At 34.1% G+C, this 18,693-nt stretch overlaps 1 protein-coding gene across 1 annotated transcript in view; it reads left to right on the top strand.

Annotated features, from left to right (window-relative positions):
• Nucleotides 1-18,693, top strand: part of LOC133188398 (receptor-type tyrosine-protein phosphatase N2-like) — a 107,580-nt gene that overhangs the window by 54,169 nt on the left and 34,718 nt on the right. Inside the window, exon 10 of the mRNA XM_061323797.1 lies at nt 8,995-9,065. Within this exon, the coding sequence (XP_061179781.1) occupies nt 8,995-9,065 (71 nt within the window). The remainder of the gene's footprint in view (nt 1-8,994; nt 9,066-18,693) is intronic.

The raw sequence follows: 18,693 nt of genomic DNA, 5'->3' as shown, positions 1-18,693 counted from the left end.
CAAATGAGACAGAGCTGTCCATGATTAAAGCCATTTGCTTCTAATGGACCTCACATTAAATATATATATATATATATAATTCAAAAAAATCTTTAAAATGGGAAGACCATAAGCTTGTTATCATTATCTAGAAAATTTAGTCTGCTTTTTATTCATAAATGGTTTTTTTATGGTATTTATTTCTGTTACCAAGTAACACAGTCACAAATCAAGAAACGCCTGTTTTTCACACTGCATGATGGATGCTATACTTAAAACCTTTTGGATCAGCTGTTTATGTGTGTTAATTTAGCCAATAATTAGATCCATGAAAAACCTGCAACATGCATGGATAAGGCAAAAATTTCCCATTTAGTAATCTCATCTCCCAAAGCTCCAATTATCACCGTCGCAGCGTTCTGTTTAGACAGTCAATGCCTAATGAACACCTTGATGCTAGAGAGAGAGGGAGGGAGAGAGATGGAGATAGTGTGTCCGTCCTCTCCATTATGATGACAATCGACTTTCCATTTAAATGACAAAATGTGTTTCTTCTACTTTTTACCAGAGGCTGCTGAATTTTCCTTTACTTACAAGTAAGTATGGGGTAAATTTGTTTATAGAAATAAAAGCCATGGAAATCAACTCAGCAACAACTTGGTTCTTGGGGCTTGTTGGGAGTTTTTGATGCATTGTGTAGGGGCTTTCATTAAGGCTTAACAATAGTATATTGAACATGACAATAAACTATGTTTCCCTAATTGATCAGATCTACGGTATCTGACATTTAACCTTTAATATATATCAAACTTATTTTATGTACTTTCTATATACCTGTGGTGTGCAAAGGGTTCATTAAAGGCTGAACTGTGGATGTCACCAATAGAAAGCATATCCACATCAATGATTTTGTACAATTTTTTGGTTCCTTATTTAAGGTGTGAATTATTAGGCTTATTCCCCGAACGTCTACTCTCCAAAAACCAATATCAATTAAGGGGCCGTCTAAAGGGCACAGGAAGACTTATTTGTATGAATTAAGTGTATTTATAAACAGAAAAAAATCTAAGTTTTTTTTCAATCCTATTTAATGAGTTTAATATGATTATTATAATGTTAAATAATTTTTCTTTCTATTTAAGGGGTACAGGTAATGTTATAAAATCCCAATCAAAACTATTTAACAGCTTGAAAAAAAAAAAATTATTAGTACAATAATGATATTTTGATTTTTTTTGATTAATTTTATTTTATTAATATTTTTGAAAGATTTTTTTTTCTTTTAATTTTTGATGGAAATAAAATTTAATATATTTATCTGATTTATCAAGTATTGTTAATCCGGGTAAACACAGGTAAATCTACCTGTACCCCTTAGAGGGCCCCTTAATTGAGTGTAATAATTACTTGTTGTTTTTGGGGAGTAGGTTGTTTGGGGAACACACCAATTATTACTATACTGTAAGTGTAGGATGAAGGTCTGGCTTTAAGTGGAATCCAGTATAATGTTGCAGACTTGATGCTTTATGTTTTATCAATTCACAGGTCACAATCAATAAAAAAAAAAACAGTTTGTGAGACATGGGCTTAAATTGCTTTTAATGTGCTTTTTGAAAAAAAATCTGTTGTACTAAATTGTAGCAGGGATGTAAAATTTTATAAAAGAAAATTAATGGTCTTTAGATGATATCAAATAATAAATCATCATGATCCAAGTAATATCAAAGGGATGGAAAAATAATTTTTCACAGAGTGCTAGAAAGTGAAGAAAAACTTGCCACAGATCAAGTATTGTTTTTTTTTTTGGTGACATTCTGAAATATATAGCCAGCTGCCACTAAGCATGTCACACTGAGAGATGACACACTACTTGGCACTGCTTGCTTGGAAACTCATTTATTCCCTTTTATTTCCAATTTCTTCGGAGAGAAATCATTTGGGATAAATGATACAGCAGCAGTGCTATGTCTTGTCAGTTTTCCTCCGACAGATTCACTCCAAGGGCATCTTGGACTGTGTGCAATCATGTAATCGCTAATGAGAAGTTATTTTATCACTTGTTTTGTGCACTTCACTCAAATTTGCCGAGATAATCGCAGGACCACGGGCACTTCCTGTCATCCGCGACAAGTGGGAGTTGGGAGAGATTCCCTCCATGGCTACTTCCTGTGCATTTTCGACAGTCTATTTTATTCTCCGCAAGAAGCATGTAATTCTTCAGCGCGGCTCATTATTTTTGCCAACAGGGCCTCAAGCTACAGAGAGAAAATGAATGCTAAAAAAATTTCCCATAGTAAGAGAGAGAAAAAAAAATCTGTCAAATGTTCTCGTGCTTTCTAAATGATAACTTTGCCAATATTTTCATCTCTAATAATGTACTGATTACATGCTGATGGAGTTGGAGGGCTTGTATTATATTACAGTCAGACATAGAAGCTCCAGGTTATGAGTTTCTGTCATTGTAACTTCTAACTATGTTGGTTTTGAGGTGCCAGTCAACAGACAAGTCCAGTTGCAGATCTGACATAGGGCTGTTTTAGACATTATTATTTCATAGGTTGTGTAATTTATGTGTTCAAAAAACAGTGTTGAAAAGCAAATATAAATATTGAAGAATAGATACAGGTTAATGTATAAAGATGAAAATTGTAGAATTTTCATTACTTGTGAGAATCAAGGTTTAACTTACAATATAATAGACTAGCTGTTTTGCAGTACTCCTCTGTGGGGCAAAATGCTATATTTTGGGAATTGATGTAAAAGTAATTGTTTAATATACATCATTTAATTATCTGTCATGAAAAAAGTTTGCCCTGCAAAAGAGTAGTACCACAGTTATTGTGAAAGGATAATATGGTGAAAATGCATTAATTTCTTGAAAATCTTCAATACTCTGCTCCTGGGTATATAACAGACAAATGAAGTGCATGGTTGTGATGAGCAATTATGCCACATCATGTAGTGAAAATGCATAAATTCTTTGAAATTCTTCCTTTCTGCTCCTGGGTATTTAGCAGACAAAATAAATGTATGGATATGATGAGCAGGTGTGCCTCAAATTTCAAGAATTGAGAAATTCATGATATCGCTTTGGCCAAACTCAGTAGAGACCCAATAAATGCAAATGTTTTGAAACACTTTGTGTAGTGTAGATTCAAATTTGTTAAAATCATAACATCTGGGAGTTGGATTGAACCACAATGGGCAGTCAAAGTTTTACATATGGATACATAGGAAAAACCATTAAAAATCTTCTTCTCAAGAACAGCAAAGCCAAGACCAGTCATATTTGTATGGATTGGAAGCATCCTCAGGTAGTGTAGATTCAAATTTGTTCAAATCATGATGCTCTGAGGGTAGGGTGGGGCTACATTGGGCAATCAAAGTTTTTGTTAAGAATATACAAATAGGAAAAAAATCTGCTGATGAAGAACAAGAAGGGCCACCGGTGAGCATTGTGGCCCGTTGGCCTCTTGTTTTACTAAGATTTTGTATAATAAAAAAATGTTAAGTGCACAAAATGAAAAAAAAGGAAACCTGAATTCAGTTGACAGTTATGAAGCCTAATTGAGAAGCCTGGCAGACAATATTGAAGTCTACGTGTTGATCTCTGGCATTGTATTTTCATTATGGAGAGCAAACTTTGTTCTGATGAAGCCTTTTTGGATCTGTCTTTGAAGAAAGAAGAAAGTCATTATAAAGATTTTCTCATATCTTTTGAAGTCTTTAATGAATGCCATGTATGTCCAGACTAGGACTTTTAATGGAAAAAATTACGGTCTTTAATGTCAAACAACTGCATTGTTAGACAGCCTTCAGTACCACATATTGTGGTTAGAGCTCTCTCATGGTCTTGCATCAGAAGTTCAGTATTTTTATGATCGTTTCTAAAGGTTCTTGGGTATACTCCTACATGTTGCATTTATAACTGTCATTTGGATACATGCAATACCAACTGTCTGGGAAATGACTTGAGTCACTTTTAAATCTATTGGTCAAAAATCACCAATGAGCTTATATGTGAGGGTAAAGTGTCTGTCATCCGTCTGTCTGTCTGTCTAGATGACTGTCTTTCTATAAACAATTTTTCAAAATTATTCCTGCTGTCCTAGCTGTTTCAATAAAACTTGGTAGACAGGAAGATTACAGAAGGATATACATAATAAATTTAAGTGTTGATGGCCTATTGTCTTGCCATGTTATATGTTTACTAAAAAAATAAATTTTTGAAATCCCACTCCTCTTAAGAGTCATAATTATACCCCCGCTCCAAAGGAGGGGGTATACTGTTTTACCCTTGTGTGTCTGTCTGTGTGTCCGTGTGTCTGTCCGTAACAAATTTTGTTGCAGTTTTCTCAGCAACTACTCATCACAGATGCTTGAAATTTTAGCACAATCTTTGTTTAGGCATGCCATATGGTCTGATTCATTTTTGTTCAAATCCTATGACAACTTCCTGTTAATCCGTGCGTCTGTCCGTACCATACATAACAAATTTTGGTCGCAGTTTTCTCAGCAACTACTCAGCGCAGATGCTTGAAATTTTAGCACAATCTTTGTTTAGGCATGCCATATGGTTGGATTTTTTTTTGTTCGAATCTGATGTCAACTTCCTGTTTATCTGTGCATCTGTGCTTACCAAATTTCTGTCGCATATTTCTCAGCAACTACTCAGCGTAGATGCTTGAAATTTTAGCACAATCTTTGTTTAGGCATGCCAAATGGTGGGATTTATTTTTATATGAATTAGATAGCAACTTCCTGTTTATCTGTGCGTCTGTCCATAACAAATTTTTCGTCGCAGTTTTCTCAGCAACTACTCATCACAGATGCTTGAAATTTTAGCACACTCTCTGTTTGGGCATGCCATATGGTGGGAATCATTTTTGTTTAAATCTGATGTCAACTTCCTGTTTATTCGTGCATCTGTCCGTACCAAATTCCCGTCACAGTTTTCTCAGCAACTACTCAGCAAAGATGCTTGAAATTTTAACACAATCTTTGTTTAGGCATGCCAAATGGTGGGATTCATTTTTGTACGAATTCAATGTCAACATGAGAGGGTAACCGTATATTCACATCAGGGCGGGGGTATTACTAGTGAGCATTCGCTCACAAGCTTCTTGTTGGTCTTTGATTTTGATGTAGGGTGTTCTGACAGTTACTAGAATGGAAGTTCCTGTGAAATTCTTTTAAAAAGTTTTGCCTGGTCTTTTCATTTCAGTAAAACTTGAAACACAGTCAAGTATAGACTACACAGATTAGTGCACACAATGGCATAAATAAGTTTATAATTTTGAGGAACAATCTTACAGTTGTTACTTAAAATAGAAATAGAAGAATATGTAGTATCATGAGAAAATGCTTACCCTCTGACAGTTTTGGTTGAATTTTAGTAAAACTTGGTTCACAATAGATTAAACAACTTAGGATCAAAATTTTATTAATCGATGTTGTCAAAGCTACTTTATAAATTTCAAGTTCGGGTGCTACATTTTTCTCTCCCTTTATTACAAGAATGAACCAGTAGAGCTACAGTCTTGTCCGAGATTTCTGATTGGGGCTCAAGCTATATCTCATAAATAGATTAAGTATCAAGTCGTTTTCTTTTGAGTTAAAATATTTACTTCATAGGTGCAATTTCATCTTGGCAATTTAGTGGAACTTTTTTCAGTATATTAATGTATATGTTTTAGTAGAAAAAAAATTGCATGGTGGAGAATTCTTCTTCTGAAATTCAAACAGAAATATTATTTCAAAAAAAGTTAAAACCTATGTTTATGATTCACCAGCTGGGAACCCCCTTCCCCCATGTCCTCCTTCAAAAAAAAAAATATTAGTTGATGTTTCATTAAGACTAAAATTTATTCACTACTACCTATAAAAAGCCCCCCCCCCCCCCCCCCCCCCCAAAAAAAAAAACCCTCTTTTTGTAGGCACTATTAATTTCAATAAATGATGAGATGAGAGTTTGAAGTCATGCTGAGGATAAAAATGGTAAATAATTAATGGGAAAGAGGACACCTTGCCCCCTTACCCCTCAGGCTATGAGAGGATAAAAAATTTCCCAAATTGGAATCAATAATTGGCATAAGCTTTTTCTGTATATTACTCATCCATATGCACTGAAAATACTGTGTTCAAATCTTCCCAGAAATGAAAACATGAATTTCTAAGAATGGCAAGTTTTATATATGTTAAATCTATATGTATGCTTAATATACAGTTAAAACTGCCATAGCGACCCACTGTATTAAGCGACTCACTGTCATATGTGACCGTAAGAATTCCTCCCAACACTTTTCCCTTTATATTATACCTGTATTAAACGACCACCTGTCTAACGCGACCAGCGACCGTGATTTTCCTGACCGTTTTTTGTAATTTCAGGCAATTTTACCTGGATTTAACGACTATATAATTTCCGATTCCTACTTTCGATTTCGGTCGAGCATGCTACGTTTTTTTTTTTGGTTCAAAACATCTACAGACACGCATTTATTTTATCTAATAATTATATAATGCGAGTTTTAGGAATAAAACAACATTTCAAAATAAATATTTTTACTTACGTTTTGATATTTATTGAATAAACATTAAAATCTAATACATAAACATTCAGGTTTTTTTCTCTCCAATGATCGAGTGCCATTTTGAAAATAGACGTTCGAGGTCGATCCCGATATCATTTCGTGCTATAATGGGCAAATGGAGATTCAGCTATAAAACCTGTCTGTTTAACTTTTAATTAACAAGAAACTAAATCCTAGATGTTTATTTAAGTGAATTGTGTCACCAACGGGGTAAGTAAACACACGCTAGCTAGCACCCGTAACAGGTGATAATTGAAGTGATTGAAGTAGGTGACAAACAGCCAATTAGACGTGGTAGTTCAGTAATGAAAAAAAAAATAATTAGGTAAAAATAAATTTTTAGTCATAAATATAACTTGTTACCAAGTGCATAACAAAAATCATGATACAGTTTTAATTCTTAGTAATTTGCAAAACATAGGTAGCTATCATGTAAAAAAACAAAACAAAACAAAAAATAAAATATTAGAAAAAATCTATGCAGCTTTTTTATACTGTATAAAAACCATTTCATATTTTCAGATGTTCACAATATTTCCCAATAATCAAATTACTCATGTGCAGATCAAGCAAATTTTATTACTGAACAGGACAATTGTACCTATAATATAAAAGCATTTAGAGTTGAGCAGTACCTATGAAATACATTCCACATACACATGTAATATTTTCAGCATTGTATATTTGAACACTGCTGGAAATAAGCAACCTGTATTAAGAGACCACCTGTCATATGTGACCTTTTTTCCTTTCTCCGTTGGAAGGTCTCTTAATACAGGTTTGACTGTAGTAATATATTTACTGTCAATTGTGCTAGCTCCTAATCAGGTATTTAATTCTGATAATGATACATCACAATTTTAAACTGAACATATGAAATAAGGAAGATTAAAATATATAATGTTCTTTGTGTGGCAGTTGGAATCATTGTATACTTCAAAGATATGATTGTATATTTTGGATGTTAAGTCAATTTTCTTTTAACTGGTTTGAATATTCCATAATGTAAACTCCGTATATCAAGCTCACTCTAGTTTATAATTTACGCAAGTATTTTTTAAATACAGTCGAACTTCGGTATCTCGAACACTGATATCTCGAATACCATGGATATGTCGAAGTGATTTGGAAATCTCAATCGTTTATTCCTTAAGTATCTCAAACCCTTGGATATCTCAAAGTATTTTCTCGGTCCCATTGAGTTCGAGATAAATGAGGTTTGACTGTAGTTGATTTTGGCCATCCATTGGCTATTCAATTAAGCCAACCTCTTTAAAGAAACCGTGTGATATATTTGAGGTGTTCCAAAATGATTAAGACTTTAATTACTAAACAGTTTCAAAATTCATTGACTATATACATGTACATATATATTGCTTTTTTGTGGATTTATTTCATAGTATTATAAATTGTTTTGTTAAATTTATTTTTTATATAAGAAAAAGTTGTGCTAGTTCAATTCAGTAGACTGGGGATTGAATATCATGTGTAGCAATAAACAACAATGGTTTTAAATTAATTTGTTTTGTCCCAGTTTCCTTTTCTTGTTTGATTAAGTGGTAAAGAGTAATGTCCCTTAATGATGAAGTCACAGCATCCAACATTCAAGAGAGAGAGAGAGAGAGAGAGAGAGAGAGAAGAATCAATTGATTTTTTGAATTCTTCTGTTGCATTATTTGCAACAAGGGAGATTCTGTCATGCTAAAGTTGTCACCAAATCCATTGCACAATGCCATACACTGGAAAATCTTTGTAAATGTTAACCCCATTGCAGCATTTTTCTTAGAGAGAAATTTTATTAAAAAGACATGGTTGATGGACTGTGTTTTCATTTCTTTTTGCCACTAGTACTCAGGGGAACAGTTTTCTACACATAGCTAATTAAATTTATGGGCAACTATTGACAATCCAGTGAAAAATAACTTTTGATTAAAAAAATATTAATTTGTCAAAATTGTTATAGCAATAGTGGCTTATCCTGAGTACAATTTTATCATTACTTCGCTTGATAGACATACTTGTTTGACTGATCACTTCCTAGGCAGCTGACAGACTGGTAACGACGACTATACCTCTTTGTATAATATTGTCTCTTGTCTGTCTGAAAAGTGTGATGGTACAGTGGCCTCTCATTCCTTTTGCATGCTTGCTTTTGGGGTGGTGTAGATTGAGGGGTAGCACTTAAGAAGGGGGGGGGGAATAGGGGCTACAAAGGTAGAAAGGAAAGAAAGGGAATGAAGAGGCTGATGAAGAAAGCAGGGGAGAGGGACAATAACTCTGAATTATGAATTCCTTAGATGTAGTACATTCAGTTTGGATAAAAAAAGAAGATAAGTGCATATTCAGGAACAGGTGAAATATTAAAATCCAAAACCCTAAAGCTTTGGACTTCTGATAATAAAATTTCATTGCTTGATTGCAGAGAACATAAAGGATGAGGTGAATAAGAAACTAGGACTGGCCATTGAAGATGTTGGAATGGGAAGCCATGATGTAAGTACCTAATATGTGTAAGTGTGTCCAAGATGTAAATACTTTCTGTGAGACTATATCCATCATTTAAGTACCCTGTCTATGTGTCATTTCCCTCATGTAAGTACCCTGTTTGTGTGTCTTTTTCTGTCATGTAAGTACCCTGTCTTTGTGTTTTTTCCCTCATGTGAGTATCCAATTTGGGTTTCTTCCTCCTCAAGTAAGATATAAAAATACCCAGTTTTTATGTCATATTCTCTCATGCAGGTACAGATGTACCTTGTTTTTGTCTTTTCTCCTATTGTAAGAACTCTGTCTATTTTCCTTATAAATTACCTTATTGTATAATGTGCACTTTTCCTTGAATGTTAATAATCTTTGTGTCTTCCTTCATGCAAGTACCCTGTTTGTAGTTTCCCATCATGCAAGTACCGTTTGTGTCTTTTCCTCCTTCTCATGTAAGTACCTTGTCAGACTTTTTCCCTCATGTAATTATAGTACCTCTCTTTGTCTTTCTTGCAAATGAGTATATCTGTTTGTCTATCTACCTTTAGTATGTACCCCATGAGTCTATTTTTGTCTTTTTAAGTCTGTAACCTGAAAAATACATGTTTGCTTCCAGGAATTTGTCGGAATATTTCAAATCTCAAATGAAATCAGACACCTTTATGCAAATAAAAAGTCAGGCAATAGATGATTTCCATTGTTTCTCGCATTATGTAATATAATTGTTTTAGGAGTCAGAGACTGAAATCACTTTTTTTTTTTTGCAAAACGTAGCATCAAACCTGTATAGGTGCTCATGGGAAATTTGTTAAATTGAAGGTCTTGTATGCATATCACGGGTCAAAGCAGATTTCTTGCTACACTGGTTAGGCTTTGAATGCAAAAATATTATCATATAAAACAAATTATTTTATCAGTTTTACATTGGAGTGAAATTATAAATTTAGTTCGACATATTGTTGCAAGGAAAAAATATGTGTTGTTAAAGTATGAGTTATTCATAAAGAATTATTTCTGGTTTTCCAGTATCTACATGCATTAATTGGAATAAAGAAACTCAATCCATCCGTCGAATTATAATTTAATGAATTTACCTTTGGAATTTGGAAGAAAATAGTATGCCAATTTCAAAGTAATGTCAAACAAAAAAAATGATATTGTTGCATTGTTTGCATACCTTTAATGGAGTTCTCTGTTGTGTGGTTCTCTCTTCTGATTAAGTCTGTTGTTAGATTAATATGTCAGAAAAGAGGCATTATAGTCTTTGACGGGAACTTGCAGTTGAAATCCGATATTAATTAAATCACACTTTGAAGTGATAATGTTTGTGTCAATCTTCAGTCGTTAGCTCAGTAAGGAAATGTAGACTATATTGTATCTGGTAGAGAAATAATTTTAAATGCATGAAAATCAGGGATTTAATAGTTTTCATAACTATATGTCTGCGCTTTCTGAATTAAAAGAAGAACAGAATAAAGGGTTTTCAATTATATTGAAACGAGGCTGTTGAAGAGAGTGCTCAAGATAAAATTTAAAGAGCAGTTATTTGTTGAAATAAATTCAATTTCTTGGCAAAAAAGGTTTTTTCCCCCTTTAATTCATAAATTTTCAAAAGATTTCTAGGAAATTTATCAAAGCAGGGGAAAATCCAATCTGGCTCCATTTTTCTCCTTCTTTCTGATGATCAGTACAGCCAGAACATGATCAAAATGGCTTGCATAAATATTTTTTTCTTTAAACTCCAGAGGATAAGATTCATCAAATTATTTTTTATCCCGAAAAGAAAAAAATCTTACATTTATTAAAAAAGTGAGATTTAAATTGCTTTGTGAATGCAGGAAATGAGAGAGCGGAAATGAGATATATCAATTATTTTTTTTTAAAGAAATGTATTAGGATTGGTAAAGGATGATCAAGGATTACAAGCCTACGGATAAATTAATGAAATGTTAGTACGTTATCAATAAAAAAAATATTTGCAGGGATACTTATAAACTTTAGAGTAGGAATGCATGATTAAGGGCATCTGAACTATCATTTCAAAGAAATAATAGATGAAGTGAAAATTAGTCTCATGATCAAATCAGTGTGTAAAAAAGGAACTTTTGTTAAATTATCAGCAATTGATACATATATTTTGCAGATGTAAACATCAAGGTTTGAATGCGTTTATATCATGACACCTAATTTTTTTTCACAAAATGTTGTAGATAGTAATTTGAATGAGAACTGCTGCAGTCAATTGATCGTAATTAAATCCTGTCTTTTAAGAATTAGAGGTATTTTAACTGAAATTTATAATAATGGTATCAGGGAAAGTAGTTTGCTGATGAGAATAGTGCAAATAGGACATTTAATTATAAAATATTATATTTAGATTTCGAGTCACACAGGTGACTTATTGCTATCTGTATTTGTCCAGCATTGTGCATTGTCCATCAGTCATCAACTTTTGAACATGCATGCATTTACAGCTTCTTCTTTGAAACCACAACTTTTCAACCAATTTTGGTATGTAAGCATTAACTCCCCCCCCCCCTTCCCCCCAAGCATTTATGGGTGATAGGGAACATGAGTTTTAAATTTAATTTCAAGGTGCCCACTCCCCTGGGTCCTTGGTTCATGCCTTAAATTTGTGTGGGGTTTAGTTGGTCATATATTGGAAATATATTTATATCTTTGAAATTCTTCCTCCAGCTCTACTCATGGACAGTAAATAAGCAAACAGTTTAGTACTACTAACATGAATATAATGATCACTTAAACTGTTCAACCCAAGTTGTGAAATTTGTAGCCCAGGCACATGGTTCAGGCATCAGGGTGGGGCTTAGTTGGGTATATAGGAAAAATCAATTTCATATCTTTGAAAATCTTTTTCAGTCTCTATACTCATTGGACATTAAACAGGCAAACTGTTTACATGATTATTAGAGCTTAATTGTGTGACAATTTGTTCCATAAAATTGCAAAATTTTACTCCGTAAAAAATAGGGATGTGTATCGCCAAAAATTTCATATTGCGATATATCTTTAAATATCTTCTTCTTTACTCCTGGATATCAAGCAGTCAAACTGTTGGCATGATTGTAATAAGCATTGAGTCCTCTACCAAAATTGTGAAATTCATGGCCCCAGGGTCAGGGGTTCTGGTGCTAGGGTGGGGCTATATAGATCAAATAGTGAAAGTGCATTATTTCTTTGAAAATCTTCTTCTCTACTCTTGGGTATTATTTAAACAAATTAAATACATAGTTATGATAAGCAAGAGTGACTCTACCAAAATTGTGAAATTCATGGCCCCAGGGTCAGGGGTTCTGGTGCTAGGGTGGGGCTATATAGATCAAATAGTGAAAGTGCATTATTTCTTTGAAAATCTTCTTCTCTACTCTTGGGTATTATTTAAACAAATTAAATACATAGTTATGATAAGCAAGAGTGACTCTACCAAAATTGTGAAATTCATAGCCCCAGGGTCAGGGGTTCTGGTGCTAGGCTGGGGCTATATAGATCATATAGTGAAAGTGCATTATTTCTTTGAAAATCTTCTTCTCTACTCTTGGGTATGATTTAAACAAATTAAATACATAGTTATGATAAGCAAGAGTGCCTCTTCCAAAATTGTGAAATTCATGGCCCCAGGATCAAGGGTTCTGGTGCTAGGCCGGGGCTATACAGATCTTATAGTGAAAGTGCATTATTTCTTTGAAAATTTTCTTCTCTACTCTTGGGTATTATTTAAACAAATTAAATACATAGTTATGATAAGCAAGAGTGACTACCAAAATTGTGAAATTCATAGCCCCAGGGTCAGGAGTTCTGGTGCTAGGCTGGGGCTATATAGATCATATAGTGAAAATGAATTATTTCTTTGAAAATCTTCTTCTCTACTCTTGGGTATTATTTAAACAAATTAAATACATTGTTCTGATAAACAAGAGTGACTCTACCAAAACTGTGAAATTCATAGCCCGAGGGTCAGGGGTTCTGGTGCTAGGGTGGGGCTATATAGGTCATATAGTGAAAATGCATTATTTCTTTGAAAATCTTCTTCTCTACTCCTGGGTATTATTTAAACAAATTAAATATATATTTATGATAAGCAAGAATGACTCTGCCAAAATTGTGTAACTCATGGCCCCAGGGTCAGGGGTTCTGGTGCTAGGGTGGGGCTATGTAGATCATATAGTGAAAGTGCATTATTTCTTTGAAAATCTTCTTCTCTACTCCTGGGTATTATTGAAACAAATTAAATACATAGTTATGATAAGCAAGAGTGCCTCTTCCAAAATTGTGAAATTCATGGCCCCAGGATCAAGGGTTCTGGTGCTAGGCCGGGGCTATACAGATCTTACAGTGAAAGTGCATTATTTCTTTGAAAATTTTCTTCTCTACTCTTGGGTATTATTTAAACAAATTAAATACATAGTTATGATAAGCAAGGATGCCTCTTCCAAAATTAAGAATTTCATGGCCCCCGGATCAGGAGTTCTGGTGTTAGGGCGGGGCTCTATTTATTATAGAGTGAAAATGCATTTATGTTTAAAAATCTTCTTCTCTGCTCCTGGGTATTATTTAAACAAACTAAGTAAATTGTTATGATGAGCAAGGATGCCTCTTCCAAAATTGTGAAATTCATGGCCCAAGGATCAGGGGTTCTGGTGTTAGGGTGGGGCTATATAGATCCTATAGTGAAGGTGAACTATTTATTTGATAATCTTCTTCTCTGCCCCTGGGTATTATTTTAACAAATTAAGTACATTGTTATGATACACAAGGATGCCTCTTCAAAAATTGTGAATTTCATGGCCCCAGGGTCAAGGGTTCTGGTGAAAAAGGGGGGGGGGGGCTCTATTGATTATATAGTGAAAAAGCAAAATTTCCTTGAAAATATTCTTTTCTTCTCCTGGTTAAAAAGCAAAGAAGCTAAGTGTATAGTTATGATGAGCAAGAATGTTTCTTCCAGAGTAGTGAATTGCATGTCCCCTGGGTCAGATGTGCTGGTATAAGGGTGGGGCTCTTGATAATATAGTGAAAATGCATTAATTCTATTAAATAACCCTGTCTGCTCTTAGTGTTAAGCAGATAAACAAAGTGATTACTTATGATGGGCAAACTTCTGGTCCCAGGGTGAGAGGCTCTGGTGTTTCTCGCTGGGGGGGGGGGGGGGGGGGGGGGGGCTCTTTTGATAAGTTTGTTAATATACTGTATGGTGATAGTGATAAATGGGGAACAGATTAGAACCTAATTTATGAACTGTTAATTAATACTAGATTAATTATTTTGTTGATCCTGATCACCCTATTTTTCTTGCTTTTGGGTAACAAAGCTTCACCTTTCAGTTCATTTTATACTCTATGGATCCTCTAAATTGTTGCATTATACTCAGGTGACCGTTAAGGCCCTTGGGCCTCTTGTTTCATTTTTAGCTCACCTCAACGAAGTTGGGGGAGCTTATGTAATACCCTTGGCATGGGTGTCGGCGTCCCAGGTTAAGGTTTTTGGAGCAGTTTTCTCTTAAAGTACTTCTATGGCCTATATTAGTCAGAGTTGTATGGAGGATGCTTCTAGTGTGTTTCATTGTACCAGTCAAGGTTTCAGATGCTGCAATTTCAGCTAAAGAAAGACCAGGTTAATGTTTTGGAGCAGGTTAAAGTTTTTGGAGCAGGTCTTATTTCAAAGTAACTATAAGCCCTATATTGACCAAACTTGCATGGATGATACATCTAAGGATGTACACTACTGGACTTGCTTCGGATGCTGGATCTGACCTATATTTTCCGGATGAGTGACAAGGTTAAAGTTTTTGGAGCAGATCTCATTTCCAAGTAACTATAAGGCCTTTTGACTAAACTTGCATGGATGATACATCTAAGGATGCACACTACTGGACTTGCTTCGGATGCTGGATCTGACCTATATTTTCAGGATGAGTGACCAGGTTAAGGTTTTTGGAGCAGATGTCATTTCCAAGTAACCATAAACCCTATATTGACCAAACTTGCATGGATGATACATCTAAGGATTCACACTACTGGACTTGCTTCGGATGCTGGATCTGACCTATATTTTCCGGATGAGTGACAAGGTTAAAGTTTTTGGAGCAGATCTCATTTCCAAGTAACTATAAGGCCTTTTGACTAAACTTGCATGGATGATACATCTAAGGATGCACACTACTGGACTTGCTTCGGATGCTGGATCTGACCTATATTTTCAGGATGAGTGACCAGGTTAAGGTTTTTGGAGCAGATGTCATTTCCAAGTAACCATAAACCCTATATTGACCAAACTTGCATGGATGATACATCTAAGGATTCACACTACTGGACTTGCTTCGGATGCTGGATCTGACCTACATTTTTTGGATGAGTAACCAGATTAAAGTTTTTGGAGCAGATCTCATTTCCAAGTAACTTTAATGCCTATCTGAACCAAACTTGCATGGATGATGCATCAAGGGATGAACAATCTCAGAACTTGCTTCGGATGCTGGATCTGACCTACATTTTTTGGATGAGTAACCAGATTAAAGTTTTCAGATAAGTCTATTCCCAAGTAACTGCAAGCCCTATCAGACCAAAATTGCATAAATGTTGCATCTAGGGATGCACACTCCTAGATTATTAGTTTAGTGTGGGACTTTGCCTTAATTAAAGACAACATTTGTTGAGCTGAGCTCTGTAATCTCTGATTACCTATGTTTTATTTTATTTACATAATATCAAGCAAATTTGGATGCTAGAAAGCTATTCTTTTACCGTTTTCAACATTTTTTACACTCAAATTGTAATTTGAAAGATTGAACAAATAAATGAATAAGTTCTGGAATTTATAACTATGTAACCTAAATACCGGTATTTTAGTAACCGTACCACGATACGTATCATGCAATTAAAAATCACGATATACCAGTATACCGATAAAATCGCACATCCCTAGTAAAAAATATCCACATTTACAGTATGCTTTAAGTCAAGCAGTGTACCCTATCTTTGTTACTCCCGAACTCTTATAAGAGACTTGAATTAAGTTGCATGAATATTGGTCATGGCGTGATCACCTAATATTAATTTTTTTCTCACATAAATCTAGACCAGTTTCAAGTGGGCCTCAAGTGCTCATAGCCTAAGAAAATCATAATACCCTGGTGACTGTCAAGGCCCATGGACCTCTTATTGAGAATGTATTAAAAGTTGAAATCAGAATTAGTCACATTATTAAATTTTTACCTTAAAAAGAATATTATAAATTAAAATAATGTTAATCAGTAATTGAAAATATGTATGAATTAAGATGTAAACATTAAGAATAGTTTGAATGTATTGAATAAAGTTGTCTGAATAAAGTTGTCAGTAATAATTCAAGAATAAACTCATGAATTGTAATTCACTGATCCACAATCCATTTATCTCAATATACAACCTTCAGTACCAGGCCCATGTAGTTAAAGCATTGATTGTGCTTCCCTAGAACAGGAAAGGAGAGGTGAGATTTTCTGATGTGTGAAAACATTGAACATTGTGGTAATCTGAAATCCAGTGTGGAAGCTATCAGTCTCCTGGTTGTGCTGTGTGTCACACTTATCGTGAAATCACATCCCCCTCGTTACAACACCTCTTAGCCTACTCTATCACACATAGTATGGCTCATAATGGCTTTCATTGTTAACTATTTTATATGTGCAAAGTCCAGACCAAGATGAATGAACATGCAGACTGAGATAATATTTGATATATATATGTGAAAAATCTTAGTCCACTGAGGGTGTACAGCAATCTTCTTTTATTTTAAAATTTCAAATTTTGAAATCAGTTTTATTGACAGTAAGCAATGAAATGAAATACATACATGATAATTGCATTTAATTTCATTGCAGCTAATGTTGAACATACATGTATGTAAGGTAAATTTACAGATGTCTTTTTTAGGAGGGGTAATGGGGGGTTGGGTATAAATCATTCATTAAGGATCAAACTGCTTCTACCTTAGTTTGATATAGGAACCAAGAACTCTAAATAAATCAGCCTGATTCAATCAACTATACACCAAAAATTATTGATGGAGACCCTGAATCATGTCTGAATGCATTACATTTCATCATTTTAATTAGAATTCATTGTCAAGTCACAATGCTGGGTGTGTTCATGATGTCTTTAAATGTTAAATTTAAGTACTACCAAATTACTGTGGAAAACTATAAGCTGAAGGAGAAATGTTGTTAGATGAAAGAAGTTGACATGACTAGATTGTCATTAGCACTGATGATTAGACTCCTAAAATGTGGTAGACATTTCCTTTGCGAGCGATTCTGGGTGATCAGTACGGAAGATTCAGAATTTTTTTAATTGGAATTTCTTCCCACTCGTTTGATTCATTATGTTTTAGTATACCTTATACCTCCGGAAAAAATTGAGATTTATCTTCTAGAGTTTTATCACAATTGTTCTGAAATTAGCAGCGCGATACCTTAATTTGCAATCAAGAAGTCTATAAGTGGCCGTCTGGATTTTTTTTTTCTTGCATGAAGGGATTTCTATTTAGTACCTAATTAATCTTGTACATATTACTTTATATAGGTCTTGTTACATGTCTTTTGTGGGCCTAAAACATCTTGCAAATGATGTTATATAAGTATGCATTACGAAATGTTGATTGCATGACGTACCTGCTGTTATACAGTAAAACTGGTTTTATTTAGAAGTCATCGAGACGTCAATTTTTGCTTCCTTGTATCCGAGGTTCTTTATATCCATGTAAGAAACAAAATGCAAAGTCCTATGCAAGATTTATAATGATTTCCTTATACCCGAGATTTCCTTGTAAACGAGTTCTTTATAATTGAGTTAACATATATAGAAAACAGTCTCGGAAAAATTTCTTTCTCCTGATGAAGTCAGTAGGTCTAATTATAACCATTATCTCCAGTTTCAAGATATAGTCTTGGGTTTTCCTACAAAGTGTCCATACTTTGATAAAAAATTATTGCAATGCTAGAATGTTCGGAAGTATTCCTGAAGTCTACCTAGTGTAGAGTGAGGTATATTCTTGGAATTATTTCTTCTGAAATTAAGATTTATTATCAGTACATTATGTTACGTGATTCGATCAAAAGATAATTTCTCGTGCAGTGGTCGTTAACCTTTATATTAAAGACTAATGCAAAATGTAGAAGTATAAATATGGATCCATGGAAACTCTTCATGTCTAAGATCACAGGCCTTTATTAAGATGTATCAATAAATGTTCTAAAAAGGTTGCCAAATTTCAGGAAATGCAGTTTTCCTGCACTTATTCTTTAGTTATACTTGTAGGAATGAAGCTCTGAAAAGAAAACACCATGAATCTTTTTTTTTTCTACCTACAAGTTAAGATTTGAAATATTAAGAAAGTAAAATTAGGGATTCAGTTAGGATAAGAGCCTGCTTGAAGTTAATTCTGAGCTACTATGACTTCAGACAATATTGCCAATCTCCTATGCAGAGTTGTCGTTCGTTCCTCTCTCAAACACCTCTGCAATGGGCTCACGTCAAGATTTTTGACATAACGTAAAAAACGTAATATTTCAAGGATTATTTCAAGTTAAACTAATAGTTTTATATATCTTTAGTAAATATCTATCTTAATGGACTATCATTAACCTAGA

The sequence above is a fragment of the Saccostrea echinata genome, unplaced genomic scaffold (genome assembly GCF_033153115.1).
Source record: "Saccostrea echinata isolate AGI-Se365-2 ecotype Australia unplaced genomic scaffold, CSIRO_AGI_Sech_v1 ptg000016l, whole genome shotgun sequence".
Taxonomy (NCBI): domain Eukaryota; kingdom Metazoa; phylum Mollusca; class Bivalvia; order Ostreida; family Ostreidae; genus Saccostrea; species Saccostrea echinata.
This window is presented reverse-complemented; position numbering and strand designations above follow the sequence as displayed.